This window comes from Phoenix dactylifera, chromosome 5, assembly GCF_051530095.1.
Source record: "Phoenix dactylifera cultivar Ajwa chromosome 5, Ajwa_hap1_PhDact_Kaust_v1.1, whole genome shotgun sequence".
In the NCBI taxonomy this organism is placed as follows: domain Eukaryota; kingdom Viridiplantae; phylum Streptophyta; class Magnoliopsida; order Arecales; family Arecaceae; genus Phoenix; species Phoenix dactylifera.
This window is the reverse complement of record NC_143194.1, coordinates 39,765,004-39,785,291: the sequence shown is the minus strand read 5'-3', so window position 1 is coordinate 39,785,291 and position 20,288 is coordinate 39,765,004. Positions and strand designations below refer to the sequence as shown.

The window sequence follows — 20,288 nt, the reverse complement described above, 5'->3', positions numbered from 1 at the left end:
AGGGGAGCATGGCACGCATCAGCAAGACAGCAACAAGAAATCAGCCATATTAATTTCTCTCCCTTTATGTCAGGGTGCATGGATGTTAGATTTTGCTATTATTAGTTACACATGCCACTGTAGCTATGTCCCTTTCTCTACTGGTCCCTGCGGTCGGTGATATACAAAGCATTGTTATATTCTTTCCACAATACCTGTCTGATTGCTTTCCTCTACTAAGACCAATCTATTCTAGCGAGCAGAAAAGGGATTGCCTTCTATGTTTGTTAGTGTTAGCCCTGTACACTATGAAGACATGGGAATGGGCTTTTTTTTCCTTCTTTCTTTCCTTCCCTTCACAACTTAACCTAGCCTTCTTGTTTTAGGCACCCATGTATCCGATTCCCTTCCACGGTTGTGCTGCATTTTTTTTTTTCTTCTTCTTTGGATAGCAGTGGACCGACCTTTAAGCCCGTTTCAGCTCTCAGGGATTCAAGGACCATCTTAAGCTTACCATACATCTCAAGGTCAGGGATGAGTCATGGTGGAAAGCTAAAGTTTTCAAATCACCCATCCTAGTAATGCTCGCCCAAGTACGCTTAACTACAGAACGAGACCCGGTGCATTAGTGCCGGTATGATCGCACCCATTTTTATCACTTTAGATAAACTTTGAAGAATGGTGAGCCCAAGATCAATATCCGCACGCGCTGTCGCTTGGGGCCGCTAATATGTCGAATAATCTATGGTCAGCAGCTTGTATATATCCTATATGAGGTGCTTGTGTTAACGTACACGCAATCCTTGATAACGATCTAAAAGTTGATTGCTAATATGATTTAGATAAGCATCATACGCCAATATATGATGACGGAGTCGGCAGTGACAATTACAAGAACATAACAAAATATTTAGGAATTGGCCAATATATACTAATTCAGGTCCTTCCAGAGGATATGAAGTATTATAAGACAACCAGTGATTGTTATTAGAATAACTTGTCCCCCAACTGGCCTTCTTAGTTTAATCAATGATTTCATTTTCCACCCTCTCTCTGTCTCTGTGTGCGTTTGTGTCTCTGGCACATGTCCAAAAATTAGTTTCACAGGAGAGCCAATTGTAAAGTACCATCATCATACATTAATTATAAATCTTTAACCGAAACGCCTCCTCAAATACATGGGTTAAGGCTCGTTGAGCTGATTTCAATTGACTGGTTTAAAAAGAATGCTAATTGTTTTATTTGTTTAGGTAATCTAGTTTGAAGCCCCCAATCATGAAAGCCATGTGCATCACTAACAGAGGCAAATACGAATGGTACTATTTTTTTAAGCAAGCAGGTTCGAAGGCCGAACCATCTTAAAGCCTGGATGAAAGTCTCCTCTACTTCTGAAGAAGAAAAAAAATATTATATATATATATATATACACACACATATTTTAGAAGACAAATATAAAGTGCTAACAAAAGCATCATGTGAATTATTAGCTGCAAACAATTTAGTTTTAAGTTTCGGCGAGATAGGAGCCATCCATTTCACTTCTGTGAGAAAAGGAGACTGTGTTGGGGTTGGAAATTTGAAACTTATTTAAATGAAAAAAGAAAAAGAAAAAGAAGAGAGAGAAATGAAAGAAAGAAAGACTAAGAAAAGATAAATTGGAAGAAAAGAAGAAGAAGAAGAAGGAAAAAAAGAAGAAGGAAAGAACGAAGAAAGGAGAGAGAAAAGGAGATGAAAAAGAAACACAAAGAAACAAAAAGAATTAAAAAAAAGAAAAGAAATGAAGATAAAACACAAGGGGAGGAAAAAAAATTTGGAAAGGGAAGATGAAGGGAGGCACCTACAGGACTTTGGACCGAGACTACCATGGAGAAATCTGAAAACCCTTATTCCTTATGATTTAGAACACCGAGAACACCCTATGGCTCTCCAACACGAAGGAAGGAGCCGAAATGGAAACCGAAGAGGTTAAAGACTCACTGGTGGTTCCTACGGAGTGAACCAGTAAAACCAACCCTTCTAGATCCAGAGGTAGAGACAAGTAACGCTTTTAGAATCCATCCAGAATTCATAGTTTCAAAAGTCCCAAACATTCCAACACCAGAAACATGCTTATCACAACATACACATATAGACAGAAATGAAGCAGAACTAACCAAAGGGGGTTTCCACGCCATGCCATCCTCTCCCCATCACCGATCCCGGGCGACGGATTCCGGGGCTAATGCCTTCGAGGCTTCGCTGGCTTGGTCCCCCTGTTCCTTCCAAAAATTCCACAGAGGATGATGCACCGGTGGACCTCAGGAGAAGGTGGATCCATGGAAGGCGAGACGTGCACGGCGCGGAATGCCTGCATGCCATTGCTGCGGCCGCGTTTCGTCGTCTGGATCGATCCCACGCTTTGGGAGTGCCTCAGCTCCCTGAATTCCAAGCCTTCCTCCTCCTCCTTCATCTGATTCAGGTCCCCTGAAAGGAACCTCTCATCCCATACCAACCCAGATGAGCCTGACCTCCTGAAGGTCTGAGCAGATCTCTGCAGCCCCGCCATCTCTCTCTCTCTGTCTCTGGGTGTGTGTGAGAAAGAGAGAGAGAGAGAGATACAGAATTGTGTGATGAAATGAAGAAGACGAAGAGTTGCAATAAAGAAGAATACTGCATGACTGTTCCACAGACGACTCCTAATATATTAGCAAGATCCAAAAGATGACAAATATGGAGGCGGATGGAACGGTCGATTGATAGCGACAGCAAAGGTAGGGAAAAACTAGGTCCGATGGATATTGGATATATACCGTATAGATTTTTTTTTTTCATGAATACTTTCTAAATATTTAAATTTGATGAATACTTTCTTAAAATTTATATTTATCTTTATTCCTTCATAAAATACTACTTTTTACAAATGCCCCTAATACAACAATTTTTCTAACACCGTTAATAAAAACTATATTTATTTTAATGAAAAATAAAATAAATTTTTAAAATTATTTTTTGTCCTCTATCGCGATTGTCATATAAATATTTTTTTTCTCCATCTATCTATATAAGATGTTTTAATCATTTGAATTTGAAACCGTTAATTTTTTAATGGCGCAGATGGCGTGGATATACATGTACAAAAATAAGAATAAAATAAAGGCAGAATAGCAAAATAAGCATGTTACGAGGATGTACATGTAAATATAAATTTGGAAGGATATTTATGCAAAATTTAATATTTAGAAGGTATTCAAGCCAAAAAAAAAAAAAAAAAATCCTGCAGCACATTTGATTCCTTGTACTAAGCTCTTGTCCATGTCTGGTGGGACTCATCGGACCGCAGCCATGTGGCCATGATATTTTAATAATATCCTGGCGTTCCATGGTAGCTGGAATATAAATCTGCAACATAAATCCTTGAATTGAATCTAAAACACAATAGATTTACTAGTTCATTTCTCATGGCCTATAAAGATTTATATATTAATGGGCATCGATCAAACTCTTCTAAATTCTAATTAGCAAGTGAAAATGCATAGTTCTGATAAAACTTTTTAATGTAAGGGGCGGCAAGAAGATCCAGATTTTAACTGAAGCAAGAAACCGCAAAAAATTTTCACTAGAAGCAACTCTGTTTTTCCTATAAACATTAATAGATAACCAGGTAATGGTCTACAAACCTTGCATTAGAAATTGTTGATTAGATTGGCTCTAAGATTACGGCTTAAATTGAAACAATTAAGCTAATGTTATTCAATGGCAAGTGATGGCAATACAAACATTTTCAGGGCATAAGCCCAATTTCGACACTCAATTTCTAGCTAATTCATCTGCTGTCTCATTCTTCCGATGCTTCTAGTTTTGTGTGCTTTGAAGTTTCTTGTTGCACTCTTTTCTTTTAAAGAATATTCAAAGTTTCTACTTGTCATTAACTAAAAACACAAGCATCATCCAAACCCTTCAGTTTCGGAGAATAAAATAAACATCATAGCCTTCCTCCACAAATTGTGATGTTGAGTGTGCTGACCTAATTTCTTGTTCTATTATAATCAAAGACCAAAATGAGAGGCCAAGAAATGATGGATTAGATTTTGAATCGAAATCAAAATATACTTGATTTTGTCCAATCTTGACCACCCCATGTGATGTAGAATACTTCAAAAGCAGATATTTCCGGTGTCACGAGCTTGGCCAAATTCCTAAATCATTACTCAGAACTAGTACTTGACCATACCTGTTTCACATACTAGTAGACTTTCTTCAAAGTTGGAGATACCGGTAGCCGACGCCGGGAAGTTGGGCATAGCGAAGCTCCATGGTTATGGTATCGTAGATTGATAGTCTTGGTCGACTTCATAAAGTTAACACAACCTGCATAATCTATATCACAATCAAGTGCAAAAAGCTTTTTTTTTTTCTTTTTTTTTTTTTTTTTTGGCCGTAACGAATGATTCATACAGTTCCGGTATGGGTTGCACAAAGCCCTATATTTTCTGTCCACACCGCATCAAACCACCAAGTGGAACAGGGTAGTTCAGGCCCCAATGTGCTCGACAGAACTACTTTTAAGCATTTTGATCAAGCCGTCTCCTTCAGATTTCGAAATGGATTCAACCTGCAAGTCATTTTTTGAGTAACATCATCAATTCCAATTCGGTTCGAAAAGTAAGATACCATGTGTTTGCATTGTTCAGATTCCTATCGCATACAACAATTTTGCAGTCTTCAGTTTAATAGTCAGATGCAGCAATTTTGCAGTCCTAACCTTCAGCTGAATCTTATGTCTCGAAACCAAACCCCTAGGTGGACCAAGATCATTCAGGCCCCAAGGTATTTAAAACTACTTTTAAGCGTTTTGACCAAGCCATGTCCTTGAGATGTCCGATCTTGAAACAGATTCAACCTTGAAGTCCCTTTGAGTAATTTTAATCAATTGAAATTCAATTTCAAAGTCAGATATAATAAGTTTCCAGTCTTCAGTTTAATAGTCATCTGCAATAATTTTGCAGTCTGTGTCCTAGGTTGAAATTTATGCCCGTAGGAACATTGACAAGGTTTCTATCTTCAGTTGGTTCCCAACACATCAACGTTTTCTTTTTTTTTCTTTTTTTTTCTCCTTTATTTTTTGGGTGGGAGGGCGCCGGGCGAGTGCAGGTTGGCAACTGATTCTCCTCAACATGTCCAAATTGGACAGCACCATAAGGCCTAGATCACTTGGTGTCATAAAATAGTCTATATGACTGAAAGCTACAAGATCACTTGAATATTTGACATGTCCGTTAACAGGGTTGAGAATCTTCACTAACTATTCAAACAACCACGATACTAAGGACTCGTTTGGTTCGCGGAAAAAGAAGAGAAAAAAGTGTGGTCAATAAGAAAGTAATGAAATGCCTCTTGTTTAGTTGGAGTTTTCAAAGAAAAAAGACGGAAAAGTTGTATTTCCATGGGAATATGATTCCCACATTTCATGAAAAAGTCTTACCCATGAGAAACATGGGAAAGTTACTTTCCCATGAGGCGGGACACTCAATTTTTATTTTTTTCCAAAAAGACCCTTCAACATTAAAGAAGCATTAAAGACCTAATTTTTATTAAGGGCATAATAGTAATTATACATAGCTTTCCTAGGAAAAAGGATGGCCAATTAAACATAAGCACTTTGGAAATTTGTTACTTTTCCATGGTCGACCAAACATGCTGAAAGTACTTTCCTAGGCATCCTCTTCCCAGAAATTTATTTTCCATGAATCATATTCCTAGGAGAAAAAATGCTTCCCGCGAACCAAACGAGCCCTAAAGTAACTAAAATTTAGTAGTGTAATAGCATTAATATAAATAGATAATGCACAAAAAAAAGCTAGGGTTCCAGAATAATCTCTGAAGTTTTATAACACAGAATATGCACAAACTCCAGTTATGCCAACATTGGAACTAATCAAGTTGTGACATGTCACCAACATAAGAGGTGTAGAACATTCTAGTATTTTAGTAAGAAGAAGACAATGTAAAATATTGGCATTGAAACCCACTTAATCGTCGAAAATGACATCTCATACAACATAATTTTTGCTCTTATAATCCATCACACCATTAGCACACTAAGATCACATATGAAATATAGGCTGCCCAATACAAATGCAAACAATGAACTCTCCAGCTCACGCAACTTCGTGCCATCTACTTTGTCATACCTAACATAAGGGCTAAATCCTTCTCATATATGGCTAATCTTTTCCTTCCAAACTCGACTTTCTTAGCTTGAAAATGTCTCATCATTTAGATAACGATATCTTATGCTCAGAGCAGTCTCAAGAAAACATGTTCAACTGCAGCCAACTTAAATTCTCCAAGTTCCCCTCTGACTCTTCTAGCGGTGGCAGGGAAGGCGAAAGAAAAAATACAAGTTTTTAATATTTACAACTGCTCGGTACAAGGCTAGATACATTGTAAGACACTAAGCAAACTTGAAAAATCAGGCTTGCAGTGCTTGAACCTAAGTTTTGCCATCAAAACTAGTACTAGCAGCAAAAACATAGTGAAGAACTCAAGGTATGAGACATTAAATCAGGAGTTATATCTCAACTATAGGTTCATTCAACTACAATCCCAGTTGTCACTATATGGTGCTCGAACCCATCAGACTTTGTGGCTCTTTGGATTTTCCAGCAGTATAAATCCTGAAGAAACTATGAGTCTTGAAAACAGGAATTTTCAGCAGTATAGATCCTGAAGAAAATATGAGTCCTGGAAACAGAAAGATTTCAACATAATATCACAAAAGGCGTTCAGTGGATTTCAATCACTCACAAGTAATCCCTCGGTCAACTAGTAGATATGGTCTCAGGTGTGGATCTCCGATAGGGTACACGATGCTCAGGCACACCATCTTGGAGTCGCTTATCTTCAAACCATTTCACTACTGTCTTCCATGGAAGATTTGTCACATGCACTATGCTGCTGATCATAGCATTCTGCAGAGTAACACAAAAGAAAGGCAACAAGCAACATATCAATAGACTGAACATGCATATACCCCTGTTCATTCAAGTAGAAATAGAGCCTTCGCACATTTTTTTTTTTTCAAAGCTTGAAATATTTATCAATCAAGCACTAGCTTATTGGAACAAATGCAATTATAAGTTGTATAATAACCTCAATCTACAATAAGGAAGCATTGCTATCATTATACTGTTGATTGCAATTGTTCAAGATTCCATTTGTAAAAGGGCTGAAAAAAAAGCCAGAGCCATCCATGCCTAAAAGTCAGTGCCTTGACTTTCAAAATACAGTGTTAACTATGAGATATACACCAAAATCACTTGCCAATAACACTTTGTAAAATTCTTGAATTTATAGACAAACATAGCAGTTTTACTCACCGTGGGACGTTTTGTTCGGGAGTAAACTCTTTCTAGAGTCTCGACTTGCACTTTCTTCAATCTCTTCTGTGTCGACCATCTTGTTCGCATCACATGAACAGGAAGTTTTACCTCAGGCTTACTCTTTGCCGCATTGACAGCCGTCATAGGAGGATATTCCCATTGCTTGTTTCCAGACACAGAAGGTGTTTGTGTTACTTCATCCGGTATAGAAGCAGACATTAGTAGAAGATTTGGAGGTGGATCGCGAAGCAATTCAAGTACATAAGCCCTCTCCAGCCCAAGCTCAGATGCAAGATTTTTAATCTGAAAAAAGAAGCATAACAAATGGAATTAGACAAGAAAAATAAAAAGGATCGAGCTTCACAATTAAGTCTTTCCAAACCATCAGATTCGAGGACATCCTCAATCATCCCCATTAAAATCATTAAGGAGCCTCTAAAACAAACAGAATACAAAGGAAATATTATATGCACGTGAGAGGCCATGGTATTATCTAGTTTGAACATAATTAATCATAAAAGCCATTGATTTGTAATATGGTGCTCACACTAGTCTTACGCCGACCAATCTTCAAGGCACGAGCCAATCTCCGCATTTGCCAATTTTTGAGCTTTGGCCTTGTCTCTTCTTGATCAGATTTATCATCGCTGTCTAAATTGTCGGCTGGAACTCGTGAAAGATCATCATGGTCACCATCGCCCAGTGCTTCCTCCAACTCCTCTTCGAGCCTCGCCATATCTTCTTCAGTTATCTCATCATCAGCGCCATCATCGGATAGACTGTCATTTTTCAGATCTTCTTCAAGTTGACTAAAAAGTGCCTCAAGAGCATCTTCATCTATATCTTCTTCCTCCCTTTCTTCTTCTTCCTGCTCATCATTTTGCAGCATTTTCTGGGAAAAAAAGAGCCACAGAATTTTACAAAGATTTGGCAGATACCCAAAATAAGCGCAGCAGTAGTTCTACCAACTGAAAGAACGGTAAGATAACAAATTATCTAGAGAGAGAAAGAGAGGGAAAAAGAAAGATCATTGTCCCCTTTCTAAAAAATCATATGTTTATTGTACCTCATGCTTGGAAGGCTGTGCTGTGGAGGCGTTCTTCCTCCGACGAGCGAGGGCAACGGTGGAGGAGCGGAGATAAGAACCGCGAAGCAGCGCCGGAGAGGAAGGAATTGAGGTACTCGCGAAGAGCCTGCGACCGCTGCTGCTTCCGCCATGAGGAGGACCCCAACTAGCGGAGAAAACCCTAAGAACCAGAAAGGGTGGGCAGGCCGGAGCCGCCATCGCCAACTTTGATAACCCGCGGTTATTACCTTCCGGATATCCGAGACAAAAGACTTCGAAATGGTTGGAATCGGGATCGCCAGCCGCGACCCGGCCCCAACCTCTCTTCTGGGTCACAAACCCGTTCCAAGCGCGTCAGCGCGAGCTTTCGATGGGATCGGCCGAGGAGAACGAGGAGGCAACGAGATACCGCATGGTAAATTGCTACACGAGCCATTCGATCGAATCCTCGTGGTTCGCATAGATGGGGGGGAGTCAGTTTTTTTTTTTTTTTTTTGGCTAGACCGCGGGTTCAGTTATTCGGGAAATATAATTTACATGATTGCCAAGAGCGAAAAATTCTTATTTTAATAATCTGGCTCTTAGAATCTTTAATATATATATATATATATATATATATATATATATATTAATAGTTGCTCTTGTTCAGGTAGCTGGTTGCTTGCACATACAAATATAATGGGTTTTGATACCTGATACCAGATGCTCTTATGCCAATATCATGAGGATAATTTAGATACCATGTGCTGGACTCTGTGCATCATGAATTACCTCCAATCCTGTCGATATTGACATAGCCATGCAACAGCACGGGAGCAGGTTGATGACCTATTTGAAACGGGTATATCGGGATTAGGTCCCACTTCATCTTCAATGGAACAAGTCAGGTAGCTGTACTCAGCCAGCCTTTTTGTCGACGGGTTCAGAATACTTCAGAATGTTCATTTCCATCCTGTCTGGTCTCCGGGATACTCAAGAACTCACATCTGTTGTTGACGCATTGGACTCGGGAAAAAAAAAAAACTCAAGCATAGCTTTGATGTAATCGGATCGGCTGTGCAGCCCAGCCATCCGGGTGATTGGTTCAGCTAAAATTATCTGACCAATCTGCAGTCCTACCAAAGAAGCAGCTACACCTTAACTGGTGAGGACTCTTAAGCAGAATTTCCCCCAACTCCCATTTGATTTAAGAAAAACAAATTAAATTTTCTCCAAACTCTTTCCAGTGACACAGCTGAAATCATTTTCACTCATGGTTACAGCAGCTCACCTGTGACCTCACTGAGCTTTCACAGTTGCAAACTAAGAAATCAAAGAAGAAACGAAACTCAAAAAACAACTCATAAAATCATTATCTATCAGATACCACACTAAGAAATTCCTGTTTCTAAGATCCAGATGCTGAGTGCCCACTGCAATCACGGATCACCAAGGGATTGCTACTGGATGCCTTAGCTGCTGGTTACTCTGTTCTTAAAGGGACCTAGCGTATTGATCAGAAAGCTCCAAACAGACCCCAACACATCTGGACCGGACAGGGCAAGCGTATTCCCTTCATTTACTTTACCATGGCAACTGAAGGGAAAAAGTGAAGGAAAAGCAAGATCGATGATCAGAATAATCAATGTCATGAAAAACAAAAAGAGTATGCTTACCAAATACACTGCACTCATCATATCAAATTGCCCCTCCAACTACATCAAGTTTAATTTGATAGCAATATATGACCACAGGATAATTCAAGTAATAAAAGGTAGATAACGTGGCACTATAAAATGAGCAGACTTGATCAATGAAAATGAGTTGAATGTGATGGGAAACCACGGCCAATAGATCCTGTTAAATAGCTCCAGAAACAACGCAATAAAAATGAAAAGTCTGGTATTTACTTCAAAAACTGCACAAGGAGTGCATATAAGATGTACACTGATGCTCACTCCCTGCACAAAATTGGGAAAGACCGTACAGAACACTTTAACAAGCTCGTGTCCATTGCATTCAGACGTATACCAAACTGGATGATAGATGAGGTAAACCATCGGTCACAGCAACCCAATATCTACTGAGCAAGTAACCGAGCAATCTTTTCACAGAGATCATCATCCTCCTCGTCAACATCAAATGAACTGCTGTCATACGATCTATCCTGTTTCTCAGTAGCTATGTGACAACAGGTATCATTGAAACATCCATTGCTAACTCCCCTCTCAACCTGATAAACCATATGCTCAGGTTGCTGCTTGGCTGTTGGATTGATTGGGCCGTTGATATTGCCACCAATTGATAAATGTCTTCTTTTGTCCTTGAGAAGTTCATTCAAAGGTTTGGGGCCCTCAAAGTCTTCAGAATTGGGCCTCCTTGAATGCTGAGGCATGCAACTTTCAGAGCCATCACCATTTGCCTTGGCTCTGCTCTTCGCTTCTTTTATCTCTGCAAGAGTCTTTGGTCCACTGAAATTAGCAGCCATTACTGGCTGGGATTTCTCCTTCTTTGAAGCTGAGCCTTGTGAAATCTCACAGTAGAGGGTGGGAAGAGGCTTCCAATGTTTCCTCCTTCTAGCCTCCCTCTCCTTTCGCCTTGACCGAGAATGCCTATTAGACCATGGATATTCTCCTAACCGACCATGTCTGCGGTAATCATTTGATGTAGAGACAGTCTTGCTCTGTGATGAGATGGTCATGTTTTTTCCCACTTCAGAAGCTAACCTGCCTGGATACCAGCCCATCTCATGCCAGCCAAGTCGTTTTCTGTTGTGATCTCTTCTTCGATTGGAATGGAGATTCCAAGATTCAGAAAGAGACTGATAAACATCCATCCTCCGGCGCTTCCTCAGGTGGTCCCGAAGATCCAAACCATCACTAGCAGCCACTCCATGTTCCCTATAAGGCAGTTTCCTTCTCTGATGGAACATTGGCTCCAGGATCCTCTTCCTAGAGTAGTCAGGAGTCCTTTCAAAATACTCAGGATTATACCTGTCCAGATAATCGTAAGAGTCATATATGCCATTCTCGTACGTATGCCCAACATCAGGGTAATCTCTAGGGTCATATCCAGTAGAACTTTCAAAATCATGCTGGAGTAGATGACCATGAAGAATATTGGCCTCCTTTTCCTGAGCTAACAGGTAGTCAGCATTATCCTTGTATGCTAATTGCTCCGATTCATCATCTACAAGCACATCAAATCCTGGGGAGGATTCCCACCACTCATCTTGTTCAGCGCATTCTTTCACTAGCTCCTCAGAACTCTGATCTCGACAAAGATGTGCGCCAAGATTTACATAATCCACAGAATGAAGCTGATTGTCCGACAACTTAATAGCAGGTTTCTTGCACTCCGGAACTGATGACTCTACAGAGGGGCTCTGTTCCTCCAGAGGTGGTTGTTGGAAAGCCTCTTTAGACAGGCATTGTTTGATCAACTCGGGCGTGTCCTCCGACAGATTTGCTGGCATCTCCAGTGATGCTGGTCCAGTATCACTTTGAGTAGAAGTTTTCTGTTCCACTGGATGGATGGGGGCACCTTCAGAAGAAGTTGCCGGAAATTTCTGACCAGGCAAAATGTCATGCAGGAAAGGGCAATGATCGCCTTTGATGCAGTATGAATTAAAATAGAAGTAGCATGGAACATTTGACTTGCTTGTGGGGACAGATCTGTAGGATGGTAAGGGAACTGACTCAGATAGAGTTTCTGTTAGGCCTTCTAACAGCTGCAAGCAATAAAGAAAATCAAAAGATCAGATGACCATAATTCTGAACTGAACTAAAATTTTAAATCATCACAAATAGGTTTCAAGTGTGAATAAAGGCAATGGCAGTGAGGCAGCTATTCATATTGCAGTAAACCAATAACAGAAGAATATGTGATTCACATATTTTTAAAAAAGCTAAATAATCATTCATATTAACATATATGTATAAACATGTCTATTGCCAAAATAATGATGTATACCACCAGTATACCATATCACTAGGACATGCCTCGTTGAAAAAGGAGATGAAACCAAAACTCCTGCATATAAAAAATATAACTTGCCTGTAGTTATGTTATTTTAAATCTTTTTAGAAACAAATATTCGTTTCTGAGTGTAAGTTTGAAAACTTATTTTCAGATAGTTCCCAGCAAATATTATCATTATTTTATAAAAAAGAATGCACACTAACACACTTTAATTTCAGCCAACTATTTTTTTAATGCCAAGAATGATTTTTTTTCCTTCTATTTAGGTACACAACAACGACAAGCAAGTAAACAGTATCCCATTAAGCAGGTTTAGTTATATAGCATAATTTCAGTGAGAAGGCTCTGCAATTTGAGCAGAGTTCGATGAGAAGCTGACAATTCAAATTAAGTTCAAGCGTATAATATCTCGCAACTAACTGGTTAATTAAAATTTGCATGTCCCGCGAAAGTCGGAGTAGGCACGAATTCTCCCAATTTGTGACCTACTAATAACATTGATTCAATTGGCATTGACATAATAGGAATATTTCGTCTATTAAGGAGGATTCCCCGAATACCTAAAATAGAGATGCCTTCACAGCTTTATGTAACTTGACGACTGGTACAGTTATGTTTTTAACAGCTTAATCAATGTAGACAAGTCATAAAAGTAATTTTATGTAATAAACATATAACTCATGTACACTTCATAAAACTTGAACACAAGGGGACAAGGATCTTATAACCCAAATTCCTTCCTCTTCCTTCTGTTCTTCCATTTCTCTCCATTTAAATTTGCCAATCTGGAAGGTATTTTTGTTTGTGAATCTACTTTTTTTTTCTTGTTTCCAAATCTGCTTGTTACTTCTTACTTCTTCTTCCTGTTCTTCAATTTCTTTTTATAGTTAAGGCCAGATAACTTGTTAATATTATGGGAGGATAGTGTCCAGTCTTCATTTATGTACAACCAGCTGGAAATTAACAAAAAAAGGTCTGGATAAACTTTAGCAACCATCTCTTGTGCTTCATTGGCCTTCCTATAGATTTGAAAACCATTTACAGGTGGAGATGACAGCAAAAAAGTTCATGCTGCAAAAAGTGGGCCCAGAAATCATGTCATATTAAAAATGTAATTCCCTTCTATTGTGATAGCATCATAATTCCCTCCTGCCCATTTAACAGCATCTGGGTATAGATATCTAGCCCCATTTAAAATATGGGAAACTATTAAAAAATAGAGAAAGGTTTAGAAAAATTATAAAAACCAGAATATTATATATATATATATATATATATATATATATATATATAATGTGTTAAACTTTAAAATAGTTTAGTTTCAACCTCGAGCTACCCAAACTACACATGTATTGAACCTAAATAACTCAAGACATAACGAAATGATTTGAAATATAATTCTTTTTTTTCTTTTTTGAATTTTTCTTATTTTCTGAAACTCCATAACTCGGAGCAAGACTGCTGAAACCACTAAAATTGCAAAAACCACCAAAATTATGAGGACCAAAACCAAAACTGAAACGAAGTTTTAAAACCTTTTTTTACCCCTTTACTTTCTCTAATCTTAGTTTTATTATATACCTCCCCTTTATTTTCACCTATATGCCTAAGACCATATAGTTTACTTTGTCAAATCTTTCATCTCCTTAAAGTCAAATGACAGTTCAATAAGTCCCATTCAAGTAACATAGTTCAAGAAACTATTGAAAGAACACCCAATAGCCATAGGGCACCCTAAGATCTACATTTCATAGCTGTCTTGACAAACCTCGCTACTTCTTAGAAAACTTGTTTGCAAGTTCTAAAATCAATAATGAAATTTCTCATAGTTCCAAAACTATTTGTAGTTTTGTACTCTTATTTTTTATCTCATTATTATTCTATTTTCATAAATCTTGAAGTACTATTTTTTAAAAATTCCTAGTTTCTTTAGTTAGCCTGAGACCTGCTCATTTTGGTACTATGTTTGTTGAAAATTCACCAACAACATATTCATAGGTAAACTTCAAGTTTCATCCTTAATTTTGATTTATTTTTTCACCAAAAGTCACACCTACAGCACATGGGTACTAAGAGTTCATGAAGTATTTGGAAAAAGAGCAAAAAAGTGCAAGAATTACTTGTTAGAGACTTCTGCAACTTTTATCAGGCATAAAATCTGAGTGCAAGCCTCACTGGCATATGCATATGATTATACACTGTAACCTGAGGTAGTTAACATGTGCAAGACGTTGCGCTCCTCCAAATGAAGCAGATTCTGTGCTCAAAACTTTGTAAGGAGTTTCTCCACTTATTTGGACCAAGGTAATTCTATCAAATGGGTCTTTTCTCCCTTTGCACAAGGTGAGTCATCCCTTCCTCATTATCTCTTGCACAACATATATGCTGGCATCATGTACTATTACTCAAAATATTCTAAATTTCTCAAAAAATATAATTTTCTCCTTACATATACCTCCTTTAAGGTTATAGTCATTACATCAACACTCCTAGCACAAAGAGATAGAGCAATAGTCAGGCCTCTCCATATTCTCTTCTTTCAAGCATATAATATTTTTAACATACACGTTGGTACATTACTTGACCATGCGTGCGGCTGTATATACTAAGGGTCATTAAAACTTAAAGTTCTAGAGACTAGGAGAATAGACTGTAACACTCTCTTTAGAGAAATTATAGTTCTAACCACAAGTCAATAATTAGTTCCTAAAACATCTTAAATTGTAGCCTTCTGCTTATTTTGTAAATGCAAATAAGAAGCCTTTGTAGGTAACACAGTTCTGTGATACCATCAAATGCCAATGATTCAAAACCAATACTTTGTACCCATTTTAGATTCTTGTATCTTTAACATAAGACATAAATTCCCATGCCACATTTTCTGGCACCATATTTGAAAAGGATCAGCATGCCTAAACAAAATATTCAACTTAATCCAAGCTTACAGAGTAGTTTATGCAATTAATTCCATCAGCTTCCTATGATCAGCGAATTCCCTGCTTATTAGCTTACAGAAAGGTTTCCTAAGCTGCCTTTCATTTCACGGAACAACATTTCCTCACCTTCCTGCTTCCAGCCAAAAGTAAAAAATGTTAGTCATAAAGGCGGTCCCTTACTACTTCGAGAAATGAAGTAATAGTAAGTTATGAAAGTTCAGCATATGTTAAGGAAAAAAATTAAATTCGTACATGATACATCCAAACTTAATGTGGATATAAGGATCAAAAACCCTTCTTTTCTTCTTCCAAAAAGATTACTGGCTATGCTTTATCTTATTCTAAACAATGCTTGTTCTTTCAAATGCATGCTAGGTACTTACAGTTAAGATAAAACGGCATACCATCTTATATATTTTCTGAAATTATGAAAGATAACTTGATATATTTCTTTCTTAGCAATTAGGTCCCTTTGTCTTTTACTGAGTCATTTGAAGAGCTGATATCTGTCTAAAAATGATAGGTGCCAGATTTACGAAGAATCCTGGGTCCAATACAATGTCTACCTACATAAATTGTACTACATGGCATCAAGTAAACCTATTTAAGGATTATAAGACAATCCGAGAATAAATATTTTGAAATGGAAATAAGAAGTATTTATTGATCATACATATTAAGTGGGAAGATTTTGCAAGAACCGGCATCCTAAAAGGATCCCAGAAAAGAATGAGATCAACAATAATATTTCACAACTAAGTGTGCAGGTAAAGCAGCATTGTTAATAAGAAGAACAATTCTAACCACAAAAAATGCACGAGGGGGAGAGAGATAGAAAAGAACTCACAGGGTGTCGAAAAGCACAGTTTGGATTAAGACAATTTCCATTCAACCAGTACCGGCAATCTCTAGGATTGAGTCTTGCAATCTCACTATGGCGATACTCACATCCACTCCCCTGAGATGAGGAAATGCCAAAACTTTGAAGATCATAAATTGTGATACAGAACTTCCTCATATAACAATTGAAGATAAGGAGAAAACAAACAATAGATCCCTTGAAAATGCGCAGACACACGTTGAGAACAAAATTTACTCGTTATCGCACTTCCCCGCCTTACAAGAGATGAGAAAGAAAATTAAGACCAGCGGTTACTTTGACAACATATCATATGAACCAAAAATCTCAACACTCCCCTCGCTCTCAGCTGGGAAACACAGCATCTAAAAAGATTCAAAATCCTAGGATGGCGGAAAAACAGAAACCCTAGAATTAAACAAGGGCAATATCAAATAGCCAGTCCCGAATGCATCATCAAGCGAGTAAAAAACCCAAATAACCATGCAATGCACTCAATTCCCTCCAAGAAAAACACAAACCCTAGAGAAACTCAAACCCTAAAACACAAAAGAAGCGCCCTGCAAAGCACCGTTAGCAATTCTTTTTTAAAAAAGGGAACGAAGCAAATTCAATCCAGAAACCTATCATCAAGCAAAGCTAATCCAAATCCATCCACATCCTCTTCCACCTCACAAGCCCTAGAACTCCATAGGATCATAACCACATAAATTGTGGAGTGGGAAAGCATAGCAGAAAGATCGAATAAAGAAACAACACGCAATTGCACAATTATCCGTGAGAATGCGACGACATATACGAGTCAAAGATAAGAAGGAAAAAATTTAGGATTTCAAGAAAACAAATCGAAAAAACAAAACAAAATAGAATTGCAGCGAGAAAAGGGAAAGGGATCGAGCAACGAACCTTCTTGCAGGTGAAAGGAGATGCTAAAAAGTAGACGCAATCGATGTTCCTCTTCTGGATTTCGACCTCCATCGCAAAAAGAAAACCTCTCAGCGAGAAGAGATTCGCAATCGAGTCGAGCTCCCGAACGAAGACGTACGTAGGGCGAAACGATCCGATCGAAGAGAAAGCTGAAGGCGAGAGAGAGAGAGAGAGAGAGAGAGAGCGGGGGAAGGGGTTTCCTCTGTCTCTTGTCTCGGGTTTTAACGAGAGTATGGGGGGTTCATTTATAGAGGACGATTCGGTGGGCCTCAGGTGTACCCGGCGGCGAAACTTACACCCGTGTATGTGGGCCCCCAACTCAATCCTAAGGGGACGATTCAAGGATGGCTAATAGGAGCCGTTAGATCGAGCTGGAAATAATGAGATTTTGATGGAGGAACGGATGGATGGCTCGTCCGTGAGATCGGATCCGATTCCAAGTAGGAGAAGATTCAAAGATAGAGTCCTTCACCTGATAGAACTCACCGTCGCTACGTAGAGCGCAAGCTGTCACCTTTGCATGAAGTCGGCAAAACTGCCGTCTCTGGAATGCGACGAGGAATAATATTCTTGCACTGAAAATAGTAAAAAAAAAGAAGCGAGGAAGAATTATTCAAAGTTTTTGCTGGCCGTAAAGTACATATTCATACAAAGTCGTCACGCGTCCTGCCGGCTTTTGAATTAGGACGACGAAGAATTGAATTGCTCATAGATTCTCCGCAAAGCACGAGCTTCATGCCTTCGCATACGAGATACGGGCCGGGCGACGCCGATTTCGGAATCGAAGAACGTAAAAAATTACTTAGTGGTCCCCAAATGAGCATCGTATTATTTACTGGTCCCTAATTACTTGCGGTTTCTTTTGCTTCAATGACTAAATCAATCTTTTTAATGAACAATTGATGAAAATCAAGTTTAACAGAGAGGGGCACTTTTTACCATTGTTTTTCCAACATGAAAATTATTTTTAGGTGAATATTGTAAGGAGTGGACCGAGACTTCTAGCTCTCCCTCTTGCCGATACACTGGATCCTATCGTCGAAGGATAGACCATATTGTCAATTTGTCATAGACATGGAAACATTGCACTACCGTTGCTGCTGTCGGTAGTAAGTACACTAGCATCGCATTGCTGATGGTTCCAAGTTCTAAAATGTGATAACAAGCTCGCCCACTCTCTCTCTCTCTCTCTCTCAGGAATCAGATAGACACCGGTGCCTAAAGGAATTTTATTAAGATGCAATCCTTGTTGTTGGGTGATAACAAGCTGTTTTCTAGAACTCTTTTTTCTTCCCCTCCTTTTGAATTGCATCAGTATCCAGGATTACCAGCATATGCTATATGTAAGTAGACATGTTCGCGCCACACTAGCTCTTGATGGCTTTCCTGAGTTGGAGGAGATGCTTGGTCTCAGGAGCGGCCTTATGTATTTAGGGGCCTAAGGCCGTTTTGTCTCTGAGGCTTTTTCTGCAGTGAGCCAGTCTAACATGAACTCATAGAAAAGCTTTTTTTCTTTCTATTTTATCTTTAAGGCCTTTCCTGCGGTGGGCTTTCTTTGGGCCGGGATCTTAGGCGACCGTCTCAGTTGCTTAAGAGTTGAGCCGACCCTGCTTGGTTCTTGAGTTGTTACAAGATGTAGCTAGATGGAGAATGTGACGGTCTCAAGTAGCACAGGGACATGGTGCAGAGGAGAGGAACACATTGCAATGCCGAGATATGGTCATGGTCAATGTTTAGCTTAGTATCAGCATTGCATCATGGACCAACTGAACCGTATTGACTCACCTGCACTCTGCTTGGCCTATTTGATATTGATAAATTGTCCCAAACTAACTCAATTTGACGGGACAGACAAAAAAAAGGTTAGAAAAAAATTTATAAGAGAGCTTATATTGGGTAATAAAGTAACCGGGATGTGGACCTTTCTAATTATATGCAGGCAAACCGTAGGATACTATTCAGAAAACCTTGTGACCTTTACCATGATAACAATGAAAATTGGATCCTATACAATCCAATAATCTATGATACTACAGAGAAAGCTTTAGATTTTATTCAAAATCTAGCATAATATTTCAGAATATTGTGACTCATCCAATAAACGACCCAAAATTCCTAACCTGATTTTCAGAGCCCCGAGCTCCAATAATTTTTCTCTGGAATATAAACATAACTATACTACACTCGTTTAAATATCGTCCATCATTTCAAGTTAAAAGGTACATATTTTAGTTTTCTTATCTTTCATTTAACGCAGCCCAAAAATGATCAATCCCAACTATCATGGATGTAGCATGCACATGATATGACGATGTTGCCACAAAATAACATTTACATAGAGGTATCTATTGATAGCATTCTCCAAGTTCATGCAGAGAATTGGAGTAAACTTCCACAATGAACTAGTGCAAGAAAACTGCGCAACTTCATGCATAATGGTGGCTTGGAGGGATAATAGAGACCATTGCGTTGCAATCTCACTGGTCATCAAGAGTCACTGATCTGATATGAAGTAGTACCCATTCTTACTAGCTGAATCAGCTTCTAAGTCGTGGAACTCCATACCACCCTGACCAAGCTCTTTTGTTTTACTCTCATGGAGTACTTACTAGCCTTGGTCGTGTTGAGATGGAGCCGCTCGATCAGCCTGTTCAAGCTTTGGATCCGCCGGCCTAGTTGAGGGTTGTGGGGTTTGTGCCAGGTTATCAAGATCAGATACGAAATCCTCTAGAACTCGGATTCTCTTTGGAGCTTCGCAAAGATTTCTCGCTTCTTGTTGCTCTCCGTCATACTCACAATTAAATGAAAAGCATCCATACTTGATGAATGTTAATAAGCGAATCCAGAGCCCTCCTATTTCTACAAATATTATTTCTACATTTATGGATGCAAGTTATTCTTCGGCAACTGCATATACTGTCACAGCTTAGAGACTATAAACATGCAACCCCGAACATGGATTTGTTTGACTATAGAGAAGACTTGTGTCCTGTTGATGGCAGATCAACCATCACTTTAGTTCTTTAGCAACAGATCCTCAGAACTGCAATAGATGTGATAAATTCATCTGAAACAGAATATTGTCATATAATGAATTGTATCAACTTTTATAGCATAGAACTAATCAGTAGCCCATCAAAAATAACACTAATCAGTAGCGCATCAACTTTCATAGCACAGAACTAGGCACGGTGTTCTGT

At 38.7% G+C, this 20,288-nt stretch overlaps 3 protein-coding genes across 6 annotated transcripts; all 3 read right to left on the bottom strand.

Moving 5' to 3' along the window:
* Nucleotides 1-2,008: 2,008 nt before the first annotated feature.
* LOC120111528 (MAPK kinase substrate protein At1g80180-like) lies at nt 2,009-2,702 on the bottom strand. Its single transcript, XM_039128737.3, has one exon. It carries the CDS (start codon nt 2,522-2,524, stop codon nt 2,198-2,200), a length of 327 nt encoding a protein of 108 aa, XP_038984665.1. The 5' UTR covers nt 2,525-2,702; the 3' UTR covers nt 2,009-2,197.
* A 1,320-nt stretch (nt 2,703-4,022) lies between these two features.
* Nucleotides 4,023-8,833, bottom strand: OCP3 (overexpressor of cationic peroxidase 3). 3 transcript variants are annotated; one of them, XR_016413450.1, is made up of 6 exons: nt 8,407-8,793; nt 7,888-8,232; nt 7,338-7,643; nt 6,766-6,929; nt 4,414-4,570; nt 4,023-4,326 (listed from the first exon to the last, which is right to left on the bottom strand). XR_016413450.1 is itself a non-coding variant. In XM_039128736.3 (5 exons), the coding sequence occupies exons 1-4, from the start codon at nt 8,623-8,625 to the stop codon at nt 6,780-6,782; spliced, it is 1,020 nt and encodes a 339-aa protein (XP_038984664.3). In that variant the 5' UTR covers nt 8,626-8,793; the 3' UTR covers nt 4,023-4,570; nt 6,766-6,779. The 3 variants fall into 3 exon arrangements, 2 of the variants coding, with proteins under 2 accessions (XP_038984664.3, XP_038984663.3); XM_039128736.3 differs by having other exon boundaries at nt 4,023-4,570; XM_039128735.3 differs by lacking the exons at nt 4,023-4,326; nt 4,414-4,570 and adding an exon at nt 5,942-6,635 and having other exon boundaries at nt 8,407-8,833.
* Nucleotides 8,834-10,150: 1,317 nt separating this feature from the next.
* On the bottom strand, nt 10,151-17,306 carry LOC120111526 (zinc finger CCCH domain-containing protein 34-like). 2 transcript variants are annotated; one of them, XM_039128730.3, is made up of 3 exons: nt 17,068-17,306; nt 16,150-16,260; nt 10,151-12,115 (listed from the first exon to the last, which is right to left on the bottom strand). In XM_039128730.3, exons 1-3 carry the CDS (start codon nt 17,137-17,139, stop codon nt 10,466-10,468), a joined length of 1,833 nt encoding a protein of 610 aa, XP_038984658.3. In that variant the 5' UTR covers nt 17,140-17,306; the 3' UTR covers nt 10,151-10,465. The 2 variants fall into 2 exon arrangements, with proteins under 2 accessions (XP_038984658.3, XP_088579006.2); XM_088722880.2 differs by lacking the exon at nt 16,150-16,260 and having other exon boundaries at nt 10,273-12,115; nt 17,068-17,286.
* Nucleotides 17,307-20,288: the final 2,982 nt, after the last annotated feature.

Coding starts and splice junctions, on each gene's coding strand:
- OCP3 (XM_039128735.3), bottom strand. CDS start 8,625: ATGGCGGCTCCGGCCTGCCCACCCTTTCTGGTTCTTAGGGTTTTCTCC. Junction 8,233..8,406: donor CACAGCCTTCCAAGCATGAG/GTACAATAAACA, acceptor TTTTTTTCCCAG/AAAATGCTGCAAAATGATGA. Junction 6,930..7,337: donor CCCGAACAAAACGTCCCACG/GTGAGTAAAACT, acceptor GTTACTCTGCAG/AATGCTATGATCAGCAGCAT.
- LOC120111528 (XM_039128737.3), bottom strand. CDS start 2,524: ATGGCGGGGCTGCAGAGATCTGCTCAGACCTTCAGGAGGTCAGGCTCA.
- LOC120111526 (XM_039128730.3), bottom strand. CDS start 17,139: ATGGAGGTCGAAATCCAGAAGAGGAACATCGATTGCGTCTACTTTTTA. Junction 16,261..17,067: donor CTCCTTTCACCTGCAAGAAG/GTTCGTTGCTCG, acceptor TCCTCATCTCAG/GGGAGTGGATGTGAGTATCG. Junction 12,116..16,149: donor ACTGTGCTTTTCGACACCCT/GTGAGTTCTTTT, acceptor TATTGCTTGCAG/CTGTTAGAAGGCCTAACAGA.